This window comes from Danio aesculapii, chromosome 13 (assembly GCF_903798145.1).
Source record: "Danio aesculapii chromosome 13, fDanAes4.1, whole genome shotgun sequence".
Lineage (NCBI taxonomy): Eukaryota > Metazoa > Chordata > Actinopteri > Cypriniformes > Danionidae > Danio > Danio aesculapii.
In genome coordinates, this window is record NC_079447.1 from 35,288,186 (window position 1) to 35,307,754 (window position 19,569).

General features: G+C 36.8%; 1 protein-coding gene across 1 annotated transcript in view; it reads left to right on the top strand.

Annotated features, from left to right (window-relative positions):
* eif2ak3 (eukaryotic translation initiation factor 2-alpha kinase 3) overlaps positions 1-19,569 on the top strand; it is a 55,548-nt gene that overhangs the window by 12,360 nt on the left and 23,619 nt on the right. Inside the window, exon 2 of the mRNA XM_056470655.1 lies at positions 9,908-10,037. Coding sequence (XP_056326630.1) covers positions 9,908-10,037 — 130 coding nt within the window. The remainder of the gene's footprint in view (positions 1-9,907; positions 10,038-19,569) is intronic.

Below are 19,569 nucleotides of genomic sequence, written 5' to 3' on the forward strand. Positions count from 1 at the left end.
GCTTCTCGTTGTGGTGCACATCTTAAGGGTTGAAAGTTGTGAAGTGCTTTTATGTTGCTAGATACACGATTATGGACGTGGTGTTTGTGTACTGCGGATGTTGCCTGGGGAAAACGATACCTTGAAATTCTTTGCAGAGCGCTTTGTGTAACTCTCCAAACTGGGCTCTGCATGTTACTGCAGTGCTATATTTTATTGTGTGCTCACTTAAGCAGAAAATCCCCTTCACTTTGGTATTCTGCAGTCTTGATGTCATGTTTTTTAAGAAATGTCTTCTCCTAAGGTTCTTGTTTTGTTTAACACTATGCTTAAACATGTCAGATGCATGTGCAATTTACTGTATCAGCTGGACTGTAATGGTTTTCTGTTTTGTTTACTTATTCACCTACCTTTTCCATGTTTTATGCGTCCATAAATATAATCATGGTAGCTGTCAGAATAATAAAAGTCCATCAAAAAATCAACAATGTCATCATTTACTCAACCAGAATATGAATAAAACAAAAGCAATACAAAAGACTCGTTTCTATTTTTTTGGGGTTTCAAAGATTTATAGTTGAACTCGATAGTACAGAGCATTAAATGATTAAAGATCAGAATAATTTTAAGTACATAATTAAGGTTTGTCGATCTCACATCCCCACTCTTCTCCTGTCAGCCTGCGATCCGCACAAACAGACCATCATGCAGAGAACGCGCGATCATGTGGGATACAAATGCACACGTTGTAAGATCTCTCAGCTGGATCTGATTAAGTTTGCAAAGTTTGTAAAATTAAACTGCACATCATTATTACTAATTAAAGCAATTGTAATAATTAATTTTTACATTTTAATTGTTTTGTTGAACAGTTCTATCTGATTATTAGATGGACTTCTATCCTTACAACTGTATCGGCTACAAAGGCAGAATATGAACTGAATGTGCTCAGCTGCAAAGCCATCAATATAGAAGTCCCACCTCATACACACCTGCCAAACAGAAAAATGTATCGGCAGATGTTGATATTTGAAAAAAAGACATATCAGCCAACATATATGCCTTAGTGATTCTATTTATTTATTTATTTTTGGTCTATCTTAAGTTGAATCCTCCACTGCTTTACACTAGCAACTAACTTTAATTTCATAATAAAAATTGTCTGTAACTGAATGCAAGTGTTTTTGAATGCTCTTTGCAGAGTTCCATTTGCTTTAAATCTACACTTGACTTAAAAAATGCTTAAAACAAGATTTGGACCCAGATTTTATCTTTCGTGTTTTGTCTCCTTGTTTTTATTTTTTAGTATTTTTTTTATTGTATGTTAATGCATTGGTGCATCACCAGTCAATAACAATGCATGATGTGCCACACTTGAGCCTGATTTATACTTCTGCACTAGGGCTGCACTATTGTTTCAGCATTGATATTGCAATGCGATCATTCGCAATAGACGCATCGCAAGATATATGCCATGTTGAGTTTATTATAATTTATCATATGCATGCATTTGTTTTTGATGCCTGGAATTGTATTATGATTTTAAAACCATTCAGGCATAAGAAATTGTAGCACTTGTGACTTTGACAACGATTCATTTTAATGAATTATCCAACTACTCTACTTGAATACTGTTAGACTCTGGAAGTGATAAAACACTTTATTTTTGTTGCATCTTTTTCTTGATTGTATTTATAGATTGTTATGCATGAAATGTGCAAAAACTCACAAAATGTCCAAATACAGAAATGCACTGCAAATAGTACAGACCACAGGGAAAATGTATCGGGGGACCCCAAAACGTTTATTGGTTGTTTATTAGATTTTATTGAGATGCAAATAGTAATCCTCAATCACTGACTAAGCACGTACATGAAAACGCTAGCAACACATGACAATACAGAAATGCACTGCAAATAGCACAGACCACAACGAAAATGTGTCGGGGAGATTTATAGATTGCTTATTAGAATTTATGGTGATACTGTCTCACTGCAGAATGATCTAACATTATAAATTCTTTCCAGATAGAGAGATTAAATCATCTGGTGAAATTGTATTCATATAGCAAAATCTAAAAATATCGCAATGCTAGATTTTTTTTCATTGTGAGCATTTATACTTCTGCATCCTGTGACTGTCTGTTCTTCTCTGGCAATAACACCTCTGCAATGTTCAACTGTGTTGAGTTCTTTGCTGGTGTTTGGTTGGAATGTTACTGCAAAAATAGCTCAAACTCTCACTCATTTAGCGAAAGACATGGGGACAAATTTCATCATAAAGCAAAACTATAAAGGCTATGAACTTGTTTAACTCTCTGACCATGCTCCGCTGTCACAGCTTTTGGCTCCGCCTTCACTTCCATGGCTGCAACCGGTGATCAGCGAGATTAGCCGAGCGCAGGCGGGGGCGGAATTGAAAACTGAGCCGGACAGCCGGACACTTTGTGGCTGGATCACATGGCGTCATCATCATTTTTCATTTTTAACAACAAAAGATTTACAGTATAAATAAAACACAGTACAGTCTCTACAAACTATAGTTCATTTTTAAACAACAAGGGAATTATGAATTAAATATATTACAAACGCATAAGAGAAATAAGGGGAAATGAGAGGCTGATATAAACATAAAAATTAATAGGCTTATTAAATACAAAGCAATAAGCACAAATTCTAGGAGTTTAAACATCACTCTTTAGGCTAATACTTCTTGCTTGAATATGCTAAAAGGGGGTTTACATTTATTTGCATTTATAGATCTAAACTTTACAATAGATATTAGTGTAAAACCCCAAAACAAGGTGTTTTGATAAAGTCTTAAACAATGATTGAGATTATTTTGGATAATGAAAGCGTTTTCAAAAAAGCACTTTAACCCAAAAAGATTGAACAAAAGGACATGCCTAAAATAAGTGCGCCATATAGAAGTTTCCCAGAAAGAGCAGGGTATCAGAGTCACATTTAAAACTTATGTATAAAGGGCTAGACAGGAAAGAAACCTATATTTTATCATCATATAAATCGTTTTATAGTTATTTAATAAATAGTTTGTTAACTGTTTCTTAAGAAACCTTTATAGGAGTGTCAGGATCAATGGTGATGATAATTATTTTATGTCAGGTCTGTAAGACTTATTTGAGTTAATATTTAGGTTATTCACTAAAATATATTATTTAAATCGTTTATGGAGCTGAATGCAGTAAATAGGTTTAATTTGCACCTTTTTTTAATACAGACTGTGCAAACAATCTAGCCTTTAGACCCAGATTATTTAACAAAACATGATTACTGCAGTAAAATATTTGTAGTCTTTTAATAAGCATGACGTGCACAAGATGGAGAGGGTATGAAAAGTTTGTTTGTTTTGAAATTTGTGAATCTGAGTTTGTCCAATAATAAACCCGAAAACCACGTAGTTGTTGTCATGCAGTGAACTCGCCCAATCGTGTAATGTCGGTGTCATCATCGCAGCTCCAGCAGTCGCTCTTCAGATGCTGCACCAGCTGAATCAGTCGTCTGATCTCGGAACGCTGTCGCTGTATTTTTATGCCACATGTGAAAGTCATGTGGTGTCGGCGCAGCATCAATCCAGACAACATTTCTAACCAGCATGCACCGCTTTAAGACAGATTTCGATCGATCTGCGCAGCGCTGCATCAAGTCGAATGCACCTAAAAGCAAATGAGAAGTGTCTTGAAGGGGGCGGGGCATGTCAGGTACTATAGAGCATTTGATTGGTAATGATTTGAGAAACTGTAGTTTGAGGTGACTTGAAAAAAATCTATACTCCAACCTACAAGCTTTACATGTTTTGTCATAACATTGGTTATCAGTTTTGTCTTCTAAATGCAAATGTTGTCATTGTTTTGAAGCACACTAGCTTATAGTTATCTTTAAAACTAACAATACTAACATCTAAAAAACTTTATTTTATTTTCATGGGATCTTTAATGTCTTGCAGCTTGTGAACCTTCACCCCCTTTCGAACTTAATTTCATTAACTTAAGAACCTACACATTCCTATCACATTATAAAACAAAAAGACTTAAAGTCTTTTGTTCTGCAAAAAGTCTTAAATGTCAGGAGGGCCAGTAAAATTTTTTTTTATTTGAATAAACTGCTGCTTGAATCATCAAATTGTTGTATGCTTAATTGCTGTATCAGATCTCTGCATGCTGTCTGTGTTGAACAATTGTGTCTGCACAAAGTACTTTTCTCAGTTAACCTGTCAAGAATTCTGCGGCTTCTCCGCAGGGGTGTGCCTCTGTTTTCACAACTTGGCCACGTGCTCCCCATGCCCCCATTGTGTGTGTGTGTGTGTGTGTGTGTGTGTGTGTGTGTGTTTTTGCAGTGGTACTTGCTAACTCACACTTGGCTGATAAGAGCTGCTTGCTGTGGCATGGTTACAGTGGGCTTTTTATGACCATTGGCTGGTGTTTTTTTAAAGGAGTGGTTTCTGATTGAAAGTGCAGCAACACATCTAAGCCCCGATTGGCTGTGGGAGGAGGAAAGCCTCCTGTGATTGGACCAAACCCCTCAGATACCCTAGTTGTTTCTTTCTTTTTTTTTTCTTCCTTCCATGCAGTCTGTTTACATCAGGTCTGGGTTGAGATTCTCTTGACTTCCTCTGAGAGAGAGAGAGAGCTGAGAGAGTGAGTGTGAGTGAGAGGGAAGGAGGGATCACAGGTGTGTGGACACACACTTAAGTATGTGTTTGTGTGTAAAGTGCAAAGCGTGTTAAACAGCATTACAGCAATAATGTTGAGGGAGGCAAAAGGGCGAGCGCCATTTACTGTTCTGCACACTTTTAAAGATGAAAAAAAAACTTTTAAAAATGCAAGATGAAGTGAAGCTCCTCACACACTTTGAGTTTGTGTTATGTTTATTTTCTTGAAAATATTATTGTCTACTTTGACTTTAAAATGATCATTTAATCTTTTTTGCCTTGCTGAAAGTCATAAGCCTGAGGCAATGGAAGAAAAGTCATATGATTGAATTAGACAAACAGAAAACAGACAATCTCAAAAATGAAGATGTGCAAGCTTACAATGATAAAATAAGACTAGAAATAGAAAGTAAAAGTAAACATACACTAAAAATAAAGAGGAAGGTGAAAGAATTTCAATAGTTTATTTTCATCACAGTTTTGTTGAACTTTTAATTGTAGTTACAGTATTTTCTTCAAAACTCTATTGGTGTCAGACAAACTATTGATTAATGTTACAGCTTTTCCTCGCAGATCTGTTTTAGTCCCTTCTGCTTTTTAATTTTTCCTGAGGTTAAAGCGCCTGTGGAATACTTGCTCTTTGATCTTATGCATGCTGAAAATAGGATTTGCTATTCTTCCTTTTATTATCACCCATGTTCTCTCTCTCTCTCTCTCTGCTCTCTCTTTCTCTCTCTCTTTAGTTTTTTTCTCTTTCCCTCAATCACTCTTTTGGCTGGGCGGGACCTGCATAGTGTCCTCATTCATTCTCACAATGCCCACTGCTTAGCAACAACCAATCAGTCCTCATATTTTTGGAGGGGGCTTCCAGCCAGTCAGGAGTGCTTTGCTATAGCACTGCTCTCCAATCCTATTGGAGAATGAGAATAAACGGCGTTAGCCCAGAGCATTGGGATGAGCAGAACTGAAGTGCCCTTAAATTCTGACCTCATCAGTGTTGATGTCTGGAGGGATGTGTTAACTCTCTTAGACTTGATCAAAGTGACTCTCTTGTTCATAGTCCTGCTCTATACCCCGCAGGTGCCTTTGCTCCTTTCCATTAAAAAGTTCCCTGGCACTTTAGCCATGAAGTGTCCTGTTCAGACTTCAGGCCTTCAGCTTTTATCAAATAGTAAAAAGAACAAAAAAGTTTGTGATGGTTTGACATGCACTGCACACTGTTTAAATAATAGAGATTCGGTTGTGGACATTGTGGGTTGGTTTGATTTAAAATGGACTTTGCTGCAATTTCTCTATTAGTGCATTTCAAGTGAATGTGCATGCCATTGAAACATTTTTTAACACGTCAGAAAATCTTGTACGTTTTTAATCAGTACACTGATATTGTTTCAGTTAGTTGTTTTTAAAGATGTGACAATTCACTCAATTCATTATTTTAGTCAATTCATGATATGGATGCAACCTTCTTAACAGGCTTTTTAAAGGCTTCTTACTGCTGCAACTAAGCGAAGTTATGCCAATTGTGCGCTAGTTTAAAAATCCGAGCTTGTGTACCGTGTCTAATACGCACGCACACTGGATTAACTAGGGCTGAGGCTATTAACAAAGGGCCGTTCACATATTGCTTATTTGCCGCTCAAGTTCGTTATAATGGCATATTGGGAGCGACACACACGTGAACGACGTGATGTGCGTATGCTTTCTAGGCGTACCAAAAATGCCGCGAGTGTACTGAAACTCATGTAGCAAGAACTATTCCTCAGACTATAAGCGTACAACCAAAATTTAAAATTATTGCATTCCTACTCTATACTGATTTCACAATTCAATTTCCTCACTTTTTCAATAGACGGAAGACATTATGCAGTAGATGCAAATATGTGCTTTTATTAGGCTACTGATGCACATTTATTTGTGAAATACAGCAAAACTATATTGAAAGTTTTAAAACAACAAATCAAATAAGTTACACAAATGAAATAATACTTCTTCACATAAAGAAAGGACACCAGGATGATTTCGTCATACTTATCAGTGTTTACCAAGATATTTTTACATACTTCAATTTTTTCCCAGGCGATTTCCCAGCAGAGTAGACAAGAAAAATCATTCACTGATGTTAAATGGCACTTAATTAACTTACAAGCCATGAAAGAAAATTTGCTTAAAATGAAACTTGCCATTGAATTCTATTTGATCTGCAATTCCTCTCCATAACAACTCCCTCTTGTCAGCATTTTTGTGGTTTTTGTCATCATACAGTTCTTTATGTTCAGATACCAATGAAACAAGCAGCTCCACATTCATCTTTTTTTGGTGCATCATTTTCGTTGTTTTGAGTTTGTTCTCGCCCAGATCATTTTTGTGCTTAAATGCCACCAAGTTGTGTTTACCGTATCTTTAGCAGCTCCAGACAGGCTTTTTGTTGGTGACTGGCTGCTCAATCATCTCAATATTACTGCTTTCTCCTCTGTAAAGCAAGTGTGCTGGTTCTATTAATGTGTTTAATTTAGTGATTGGAAACTGTACTTGTGTTGTGAGTCGCTGGTCATTCACAAATTTGTATTGACTGGTAGAGGGATTGTGTGTGTGCATACAGGTGAATTACTGCTGCATAGGGCAGATAGAGAGAGATTTAATTTATTGTCATTATCAGGGTTCCAACAGTCACGAAAAACCTGCAAAACCTTTCTTGTCTTCTGAAGACACAAGCCAGCATTTTTAAAATGTTTCTGAACTGAATTTGGCAAATGTACCAAAGCAGAGAGAGCATTATTATTCATGTTTAATGTGTATTTAAAATTGGCAACCTTTTGGATTCATTTTAATGCACATTTTGGGCCGGGACACACTTAAGTCGATGAATGGCCGTTGGCTTTGTTGATTCGGCTAGTTGGTTTGGTGTGTTACACACATAGGCTTTTGTCGGGTTAATGTTGGATCGCATTGGCCTGATTCAGCATGTAGAATCGGTGTCAGAACATCTGCCAAAGAGCGTTGGTTAGCACGTGGGATGTAGTGTAGTGACAGCAAGTAAACAATTCACGTCAAGAAACACAAAGCTGTAATTTCGCTACGTTTCTCAAATATTTGCAAACATTTGGATTTATATATTATCAGACATATTTGAAGGAGCGAATCCATTTGTGGTTTTGATAATTGACAATTACTGTGCTAATGGTACTAAACGGTGCTTTGTTTATGCTTTGCATGCGTGCATCGAGAGTTCAGAATGCGCAGAATGTGTTCATATAGATTTCGTCCTATGGTGTGTTCACATGCATCTATTTGGTCTAGACATGAGCAAACTCGAGGCAACAACACAGTTGGGTTTTGTTGGTGCTAGTTGTTTGCCGTCGGCTTGGTGTGTGTCTGCTCTTAGAAGAGAAGAGAGACTCTTTATCCCACTTCTCAAATGGATTACAATATCAATCGCTTTGACCCATATATAATCTGAATAATCAATCTGAATAAAAAGCTCAGTTTTATTTGGACTACGACTTTAGGTTTAAACTAATTTCTACTGAACTCATTAATACTTTAAAAATGTTTAGACATCATTTCAATGTTTCTTTGTAGGGCTGCACAATATATTGTTTTAGCATCGATATCGCAATGTGTGCATCCACAATAGTCACATTGTAGAGCTATGCAATGTTGAGGCTGAATTATAGTTGATCAAGAGATACAAAATTGTATTTAATCACTGTATTTGTATGGAATTTATCTGACTTATGTAAGTGAAAAACGTAATAAGAACTTTTTTTCTTGTTTCTCAGAAAAATCTAATAATTTCACTTACCACTGGCAGATGATTTAGCTTGTTTTTAATTTTTACTTGCTCTAAGAATTGTTTTGATATTTGTACTGGAAACAAGACAAAGTAAGAAAACCATTTTTTTCTATTATGGTTATTCAGTTTCTGTACCTGAATAATGTTAGACTCCCCAAAAAACTATTCAATTTAATGTGATTTAATCATTTCTTGTGAAAACGATATTCACAAAATTTATCGCAGAAAAATAAAATATTGCAATATCAGATTTTTCCAATATCATGCAGCCCTATTTCATTGTTTTTTTTTTTTTTTGAGTCCACTCCGTGCCTGGTATCACCAAATTAAGGTCAGTACAATACAGCTGTGAACCAAATGTCTTTGGTTATGTCCACATTTCATGAAATCAGCTGTGATTAACACAAACGTTAATGTAAATGTAACACATACATGTTATTAAAGGATGTATGTACATCACATTAGACATGTCACATGGCTTCATCATCAGAACAGATTCATTGGGCTTTGCACCTTATTTAAATTTTTTTTCAAATAATGTGGCTTTAATGTATTTCAATGCAAATCTGAATGTAATAATCTGGAATAATCTTTACTTTATTAACCAAATGTCCTCTTTGATGCAGGCTTTCGGTCTCCTGATCAACCAGATATGCAAAATTGAACTGTTAATCCTTTAAAAACCTTAAGAATGCAGCAGGGAACCTCACCTATTGACCTGCAATTGTTTGTTTAACTGAAATCTTTTTGTACTGATTTATTTTTTGACTACATTTTTGTTTCTTTTTGTTTTTAGGAGTTTGACTGTGAAAAAGAGAGATGTGTACTTGCAATTAAATTTGTATTGGAAATAAAAGTATCATTCAAGAACAGGCTTTGAATTCATAGTATCGATATTGTATCGAAAATGTTTGAGCAATACCCAGCCAAACTCGAAAGAATTAGCATTTTTGTTGACTCCCAAAGACGGATTGTTTATGCCTTGCGTTATTTGATTATGCACTACTATTTAGACAAAAGAGTACAGTATTTATATTGTGACCATTAGTTATTGATTAATTGTGACATTATAGCAGTAATCATTATTGTAATTTAGCTTTTACTTGACATACAGTTACCATAATTTTAATAAGCCATTTCAAACATGAAGGCAGTTGTAAAACAGCTTGTTACTAATAGAGGACTACACACACTCATTCACTATCCTTTGGCTTAGTCCCTTGTTTATCAGGTGTCACCACAGCAGAAAGAACATCCATGCTACACAATATATTGAAATTAAATCATCACCATAACAGTATAAACAAAACAATATATTGTGCATTTATTTAGGGAAATGTTCTATTGCAAGAAATATTGTTATTGCAGTACTCAACAACATAATCACACATGACATGTTTTCCTGACCCTTATGGAAACCCTTGTCAGTGTACTGTATGTGAACCTGTGTGTTTGTGTGCTTGACAGGGCTCTGGTGATCATCAGCACACTGGATGGGAGAATCGCAGCTCTGGATCCTCTAAACCAGGGGCGCAAGCAGTGGGACCTGGACGTGGGCTCAGGCTGTTTGGTATCCTCAAGCCTCAGCAAACCAGAGGTATCAAAAACACAGGCTAAAGACTGATTTACACTTTCACCTGGTGCCGCTTCATGGACCTCCGCTGACTGCGTGCACCTCACAAAACGAACGAGGCTTTTATACTTGACACGTTCATCATTGTGATATCGTTTAAAGCGACAAGGGGCGGTCAAAAAAACACATCGTAAAGTCAGATGGATAAACATAGAAGTAGGAAGTTTCCAGAACTACGTCATACAAAAATTTAAACTACGGTTGGGCCGATAGACGATGCCATCGTCCATCGCCGATAGACAACACGATGCTGAGCTGGCATCGCCGATCCTCCGCTCCGCCCCGTCGCAAACCCGCTTGCAAAAAATACACACTTAGGTCCCGTTTACACTAATAGGTCTTAGTTTTAAAATGGCATTTTAGAAAGAAAATGATCCACATCCACACTGTGTTTTACCTAGTATTTAGCCCTCCATCCACTGAAAACACACATCACATGAACCACACACAGACACAGCCACACACGCTGTCATGTGCTTGTCTGAGCTCCAGAGAGCAGTGCACGTCGGGCAGGTCATCAAGGATGTACCGCTGAATCGCATCTCACTGTAGTTGTTAAACGTGACATTTAATTAATCTTGTCTCTATCTAACAAATCTTCAGTCTTTTGAATCTATCAGGTAACGTGTTACAGCGTCAGTACACTGCTTCAATCTTTCGCTTTCACGCTTGTACTTAGTAATTTTAGCAAACACCTCAGATACTGTTGGTTGGTTTCTGTTGGTTGTGCACCTTTTTTACCGACCAAGTTTGTGGACGCCATTATAACGACTCAGATCGCTCTGCCTATTCATGCCAGAGTTTTGCGGAAAAAGTGATTGACAGGTGGTAATTTGTGTGTAACTATTTATTTATTTAGGATTTGTTTATGGGTAAAACAAAGACCATGCGGGCCATGTAGTTGAAAATGTAGGCTACAAATAATTAATTAGTTATGAATTAATTAATTATTCATAAATGATTAATTCATTACCGCCTATGATGGCAAAGCCATCGTCCATCAGAATGTTTCACATTAGACATTGTACGATGCCAAATTGGTTGACATCGCCCAACCCTATTTTGAACAAATACATTTTATTATTTTTATAAATTATTGTAATGATTATAAAAATCTTTATAAACATTGAAGATTTTTTAAATATAATTTTGGTGCATTACTTGCTTTGGTTCATATCTCGGACAGTTCTACCTATTAAAATATGAATGACAACAGAACATGGGCTACTATACAAATATATTTTAATTATGGAAAGAATAAAAGCAAAAGAAAGTACTCTTACTAAAAAATACTGACTTTTTTATTTAGCCCACAATTCAAACAGTACTGTCTGGCTATAGTTTGTGTCCTACTTGTGTGCTAAAAAGGCAATAATGGTCCAACGATCCTGACCATTATTGGCAATAAAGCCTAAAAACAGGGTATCAGTATATTGTAAACCGAGAGGTTCAAATATTCTTTTCCAGTTATCAAAGAAACATTTTTTCTTGTTTCATTTTAGTTTTGTAGCTATTAAAATGTTTTAAATTCTAAATTGTAATGTATACATCAGTGTAAAACCTATGAATGGTGGAAAAACATAATCTGTAATTGTTTATTAAAACCATATGGGTCTCCACTTTTGCCATGGCCTTTGTTTTTGGTGTTAACAAACTTCTCCCTCAAGTTTTTCAAAACTTTTGAACAAAAACTTTTTTCCTTACCCACTTCTCCTTTCAGACAAAACCTCTTCAAAGTGATTCATATTCAACTCAAATAAAATTTGCCGCTGGTCGAACTGTTCGCTCGTATCAAAAAATTGCGCTCCGCCATCTGAAATCATTTCACGCGCACCCAAAGCAAACCTCTGCAAACACCGCTAATGACATCACAGTCGCCCCACACACTCAAGCAAACTAACAAATGCATTAAGTATATACCAGTCTTAATCCTTTACAACCACCAATTGTTTACATGTCGGTAATCTTGGTGAAAAGTATTAATTTCTTTCTTGTAGTATTTTGCATAGTGATGCAACACAAGATTTTTTTTTTCTTTTGCCCAAACTTGCACATTGGCCATATTTGTCTGTTTGTGTGTGTGGGAAAAGGCAATGTTTGTTTGAACTTCTTTACCCCAGAAGAGAATGAGACATGGCCCAAAGGAAATTGGATCTGAAACAAGTTACACACACACACACACACACACACACACACACACACACACACACACACACACTCAGATCACAGACTCGTACTCACTAGAGACCGAAGACTAGCCTAAAGGAAGAGCGTTTGGCAGCGATGCACTTATGCGCATGCACACATTTACATAAACACACTAAGAAAACCGTAGTGCTCCACTAACAGACTTCTTTGTACATATTCTATTTAGTTACACATTCATCTGATCCATGCTAATAAATTACAGCTGTCACTGTATATTTCCACTTTCCCCCCCCTTTTTTTTAACTCTCTGTAATATGTGTGCGTATATATAGCATAATGAGTGATGGTGTTGACCCCAGTCTGGTTGGCGGTAACCTGAAATGCCTGGCTGCTGTGGGAGCAACCTCTTTATTGGCTGAAATCGTCCTCTCCCCTCCCCTTTTACCTCTGGGTGCCTAGCAACCAGCCATTCTGATTGGCCCAAGCGGTGCCTTGCAAGGCATTCTGCACAGTGATTAGAGCAGTCTGCCCCCTTCTGATTGGCCCTCGCCATGGCGCCAGTAGGAAACAGTCACCTATAGCATGCCTCAACACTAGCAGAGGCCAGCAGTAAACAGCATTGTCTGCAGAAACACGCTGTCACAACACAAGGGGGGGAGGTGTGATGGAGGGAAGAAAGAGAAAGATGAGAGGAATGAGGAAGAGAGGGATGGGGGTGGAAAGCCATGCTACTGACAGCGTGGTGTGAGTCATGCTGAGAGGATTGAAGAATGAGGTAATGCCTTATGTGTGGGATGATGTCATCTATAAGAATGCCCCCCCCACCAACCACCAACTCAAACATACACATACACCCCCTCCCATCTATTAATCTTTAGAGTGAACAGTTGTAATTAAGGCACTTTAATCCAATGAGCCGAGAAGCCGGTGTTTCTGCACACTATTTGGTGGTGGTTTTGTTTTGTTTTGAATGCAGCAGTAAAGGAGCTGACTGACACACTTTTGGGATTGAGCTGTAGACCAGAATTAAGTTCTTAAAGTTATACCAAAAATCAATTTTTTGCTATAAAATGCAGTTTTTGATTTCTTATTACGCTAAAAGCTGTTTGCACCATGTATTATGTCCTACCAAATGATGTCCTGATGTACCAAACCCACAACAAAGACCTAGTTGGAATGAAAGCCAACTGTGCTGTCGCATCATGCCCAAGCGGCAACCTCCCGCTCTCCCTCGGGAGGCCAATACGGAAGTAACTGAAACTGCAATTCATCAAAATTCCGCTAGTCCTGGCTCCATAATAGAGCAAAGTGCAATTGAGCCCACTGTTAGAATGGCCAACTTTACAGCAGAAAAAAAGGTGTTTACAGCCTGGTACAAAGAACGATTTTGGTTCAAATAGCTATTATTACCCTCCATGACAACTGTGAGGGTGGTGAACTTTTTTATAACTTATCCACTCTCCGCCTCTTTGCCCTTGTTTGGTATCCCGCCGTGGGTGCGATGACGCGCGAACAAAATGGCGACTGTTGGCCGCGCCTACTTGTGGCTTCTTTTGCGCTCTTCAGAAACCTATGGGTGACGTCACGGATACGGATACTCCGTATATTTTACAGTCTATGATCATGCCATGTGTGTCTAAAATGTTTCACTTGAGCACACCACAAAGACTATAGTACCAACCAGCAGGTACAGTCTGTTTGAGAATAATTAACTATTTTAGCACGTATCAAAGTCATTTTTGTTTAAAAAGAGAAATCGAAACTAGGACTCTTAATAAAACATACTTATTAATTGTCATGTAGCCATTTTGAGTTCTCCCTTCAGGCCCGTACCCAGCCTTTTGAAAGCTGTGGTTTTTATTTTCTCAAAAAGTGGACATTTTTGCAGTTATTCACCTAATTTTCTACTTGCTTATGAGAGAATTTTTTTTTTTGATCATTTTAAGCACCATTTTAGGCACTATTTTAAGCACTATTATGATGACTTGGATAGTCATCATAACCACACATTTTGATATACCAAAAATGTTTCCTTAAGATTTAGAATCAAGAAATATGACATTAACTTTTAATATGCTAATTTTTTACAGCATGTAGCATTACAAAAAAAAAAACAAAAAAAAAAATAGGAATCTGTTAAAGTTTTGAATGGAAAAACTTTTGTCTATTTCTTTATAAGGCAAATAACAAACTGGCCAGCACATTCAACTTTCCTCAGTCAGAATTTGGCCATTTGAATAATAAATATTTAAAACATAATAATAATAATAATAATAGCTGCAAGCAGCAATTATCGGGGCCAAGCAGCCCAGCGGCCACATCATAAACAAATACGGCAACTTTTGGTCTACATGGTCTGAAGATGATTCGAGTGAAATAATTCTTGACCCCTAGGTGGCGCTGTCACCAAATTTTTAATGTTGGTGTGGTTGGTGTGATAGGACTATGACAGACCTAAAATTTGATGTCATTATCTTTAACTATCACAGAGATACAGCCTCAGATGTAGCTTGGCATCATGCCATCACATTTGTCACTGCAATAAACAAAAACTGTTACACCTATCGACACAAATTCAATAACTTTTTGTCTGCATGGTCAAATTTGAGTCAATTTTAGTGCAAATCAGCCAAACGATGTAGGCTGAGATTGAGTTTGAAAAAGTAGGTTTTTGACTTAGGCTAGATGGCAGACAGAAGTTCAGTTAATTAGGGCATGATTGGTATTGATTATTGTCAGAACAACCCAATGAGAAACTATCAAGACAAGTTTCATAATAATAGGCAAATCTAGTCAAAAGTTATTAGCATTTTTAGAAATATTGTTATAATGTTTGACCAAAAGTTGGCGCTGCGACAACTTTTTGAACACCTTTAGGGCACAGTCCTGAAGACACATACCAATTTTCATAACAACTTGCCAATGTGTCCATAAAATATAGCAATTTTTGACATTATTCAAAATGGCCGACCTGGGAAAATCAGACATCATTTGACTTGGGATTTTTTTTGCATCTTTGGACCACTAAGGGGCAGTGCGCTGAAACGCTGCAGATAATCTCAGACTATGTTTGTCATAACACGTCTCAAGTTCATTTTTGCAATCTCTACATTAGGTTTGTTTGCAAATTAATCGGAAACCTTAAGAGTGTCAAAATGAATCGTTTCTTCGGTGCACCGCGATGCAGACACAGACAATTCGGTATCGGTTCAGTAACTGTGCGTTCACACTGAAAGCGGTGAGAGTGTCCAAGGTTGCTCTGGCCGCCCTGGCGACAACGCGTTCTGCCTTCAGCTCCGGCAGCGAGAGCGTCAAAATTCGGTACGTTGATCTCGAATTTAAAGGAGCCGTTGCAGCATATCAATTACATTCCTGCATAAAACATGCTTTCTAGCGTGAAAATGTTGCGCATTTCTTATCAAATTTATTTAACAATGGAAGATCAAGTTGCATTTGGTGTGGCTTTGCTCCACTTAATTGTCTAATGTGTCCATATGGCTGAAATATCCTGAAGCAGCACTGACGACATGAGCCGCGCTGCTCTTCGCCGCTTATTGCTGCCGGCTCTCATTGAAAATGAATGACTTCCGGCTACTTTGCCGCTCTCTCCGCTTTCGGTTTAAACGTACGGTAATAATCATACCCGGTTATTGTGTACTGATGTCATTTATCTCATATGCGCTATGTCACTGTAGCTTACTATGGCGAGGGAGGCAAGCGCAAGTATTTACAACGCCTCAACTACTTAAAAACACAAAAGCTGTGCACAATTTCACTGCTTGTGTGTTTGCTGGACAGTCTTTCACTGACACTTACAACAGAAGCCCCTATTTGACTGCGATAGAGAGAATGAAAGTAAACTCCATTTCTCTCTTTCTCACTGTGGCCCATTTAACCTGCTGGGTGTGACTTTTCCTCTCCTATAGCCTGTTACAGCGATACTTCTGGATACAGACACGAGCGCTTGTTTGCATAGTTTTCTCCACCGTGTCTATCATGGATCAGCTGTTATTGCCGCTCCCGTTTATCAGTGTCACACATCTGTGAAGATCCCCAGCCCTAATCGCAGCCCTTTCTCTTGAGCGTGTGACCAAGACAAGCAAACAGGATGTTTATATTTGTTTATTTGCTATAAATCCTTGTGTTGTTTAAAGATACGGTTTATATATCTGTCTGTATTACTAATAATATATAAATTTATTTATACATTTTAATACAAGAATTGTTGTGCTGTGAAGAAAATGTAAAACTGTGTATGGAAAGCATCGTCAATGCACCGTGATGCACCAAGATATCGAATTGAACCGAATCGATGGCATAATAATCGTAACCGAACCGTGACCAGTGTAGGTTCACACCTCTGGAAAACAGTTTGTCTAATCAACTTGAATTCCATAAATTTGGGTCAGCATGTTCTGTAGATCATGTGATTCAATTTTGGCGAAAGTCAGACAAATGGCCTAGGACGACTTCTTTAGGTTTTTCAAAAAATTCGAAATGGCAAAAATTTTCATGATGGAAAATGACGACATGGGGTGTGTTTGAGCCAAAGGAATCAGACAAAAAAATTATTTTGATTATAACTTTTGAACAATGAGCTACAATGATAAACATACGTGAAACTTTGGGCAAGTGGTGGCGCTAGAGAGTTAGTTTATCAGTGTGTCAATGTTTGTGCAAATGCCGCAAACCGTTCATAGGTCTGCCATAGACTCCCAGAGCGAAAGAAGCCGGAAGAATAATAAGAAGAAACAGAACGGATACAACAGGTGCGCAACTTCGGTGCTTTGCCCCTAATAATAATGTAGGGCTTCACAATTTTTCTAGCCTCTCTTGTACAAAAAGTACATTTGAAAATTCTCGGATAACAATAGCCAAATTAATATTCAAATAAATTTCAACATGGTCCACTTTTGGTGCTTCACACCTTTTTATATCATTTTTTGTTTAAGAATAAGGTCCAAGAGTAAGAATAAAAGTTACCCGTAAACCATTTTCTCTGTTTGAAAACAATGCAGTAGTGAAAGATGACTTCTCTTTTGGCAGATTGTAAAATTACAATATTTGTTGGCATTGGCCAAAACTGATTAGCTAAAGTCACACTGAAACTACAGCCAACAGAGTATTCGGCTTTGTCTTGAAACCCTTTTTGCTGGGTTATTTTTACTATTTATGGTGGCATAGCACTCAAAATTAGACAAATGAGCTCATCAATTGGACAAATTCTGGACCTTTGTCAGTGAGGGGTGGGTCTTTCGAACCACCCAAACCCCCCTGCCTACGAACCTGCCCTTTCACTCAGTGATGCTGACGGATGCAGATATAACATGCTTAATCAGCCAAAAAGTCTCTGCCACTCTGCAAGAACTAAACTGATCAATTCTCATTGACAACCTGATATTGTTCAGTGACTGATTGACAGCTTGGTGAGTTCTTTACTATATTATCTTGTGTTATCTGTGTCTTAAAACAGCAGTAATTTATATTCACATATCCTAAAAACTAATCCAACGTTAGGTTCTCCTAGGTTTTGTCTCAGTCAGTGATATCCTCTGTTTGTAAGTAATAGTAATATAGCTGTTCAATCAAAATCATATCTAGTCAGTACAGAGATCAGTGGCTGTAAATACATTTCCTGTGATATACTGATAACAAACATTCAGACTCAGCAGAGTGCAACCTTAGATTAAATAAATAAATAGATAAATAAATAAATAAATATATATATATATATATATATATATATATATATATATATATATATATATATATATATATATATATATATATATATATATATATATATATATATATATATATATATATATATATATATATATATATATATATATATATATATATATGCTACACACTTTTCTCTTAACATAATGATAGCATTGGGAAAACTCTTAAGAGAGCTTCGGATCATTTGTTGATTATGCACAGGCTCTGCATTTCACATATGAGGTCATTGGAAAACACTGTTATTATAGTTTGCTTATAAAGTAAACTTAATGACTTTAAAGATCAGAATGTTTTTGTTGTTTTCTTTACATTTATCAGTGTTTATCATAATAAACATTATTTTCAATATTATAGGCATTCATTTCATGTATCAAGATGTCTTTAGGTATGGTAACTATTATATAAGCAGAATAATTGATGGCAGGCCATTGAATTATTGAAAAATACATTACTCCTGAGGTGTAATGCCCTCTCCGCTTTGTTTTGGGTGCTTTACCTCCACAGTTGTGCATTTGTTTTTCAATAATTCATTGACCTGTCATCTGTTCTTTTTATTTTATTTCTATTACTGTGGTAAAACTTAATTATCTTTAAACTAGGCTTCAGTTTTAGGCTTCAAGGTGGAATATGATTCTGACATGTTCGTGAAAGATTTTGTGAGGTTTTCCTCAGCAGCTCAATGCTTTACGAGCACACAATTCTTTGAAGTGTCATTTTGGTGCAGTTCTTTTCTTTTTTCTTTGGGTACATGTCGGTGATGTCAACTTCTTAAGAGTGGCACTCCACTGAAATCCTGAATATCTCACCTGTCATTAAAAGAGGCAAAATAACACCAAAGCAGGATCAGCAGTTTGACGTTTTATATCTTTTCCCCCTCAGAAATGTCTAATTGATATTTCAAAGAACGTATTTTCATTATGGAGTAAAATAAGATCTCATAAGAAAACATTTTTCTAGTATGAGATTTTGCATGATTTGGCATTTTGCAGTCTGATTTGAAAACCTATGAAAACATGGTTCCAAACCATTCCACAATTCCACTCCAAACTGTGAGTGGCAGAAAAAAAAAATCCATCAATTCACCAAAATGTAAAAAAACAATATGTAAGATTATTTTTCCATTAAAATATGTAAATACATCTTATATTTTTATGTTTATACATTTAAACCTATGCACTTACATTATCCCAGATGTTTAGAAGAATCTTTTAATTCAGAGAAATAAGAAATTTTAACTAGAGACAATGTCTATGCCCTGTGTTGTCATGGTAATCTCTAATGTCACCTTTATTTCTGGAAAAGATTCACCATCAAGACCAAGTTGTGAATTACTTCAGAAGAGCATCATGATCAGACGATCATTATCCAGAGGATGTTATATTGTAGAATGGCCATAAATGAGGTTGGTGTCATGATATCGTTCCTTCCGAGTGCGCATGCACATTAGATTGGGCAACCTGAAAAAAATGCAGATTTTGTTTGATTCAAACCTTTATAAACGAAACTTATGAGATGGCTAATGTTTAATATTATTGCATTTTATTGGTGATTCAAAATATGTAATTGTAAGCTAGGCTAACAGTTTTGGAGAATTTGATGTTTC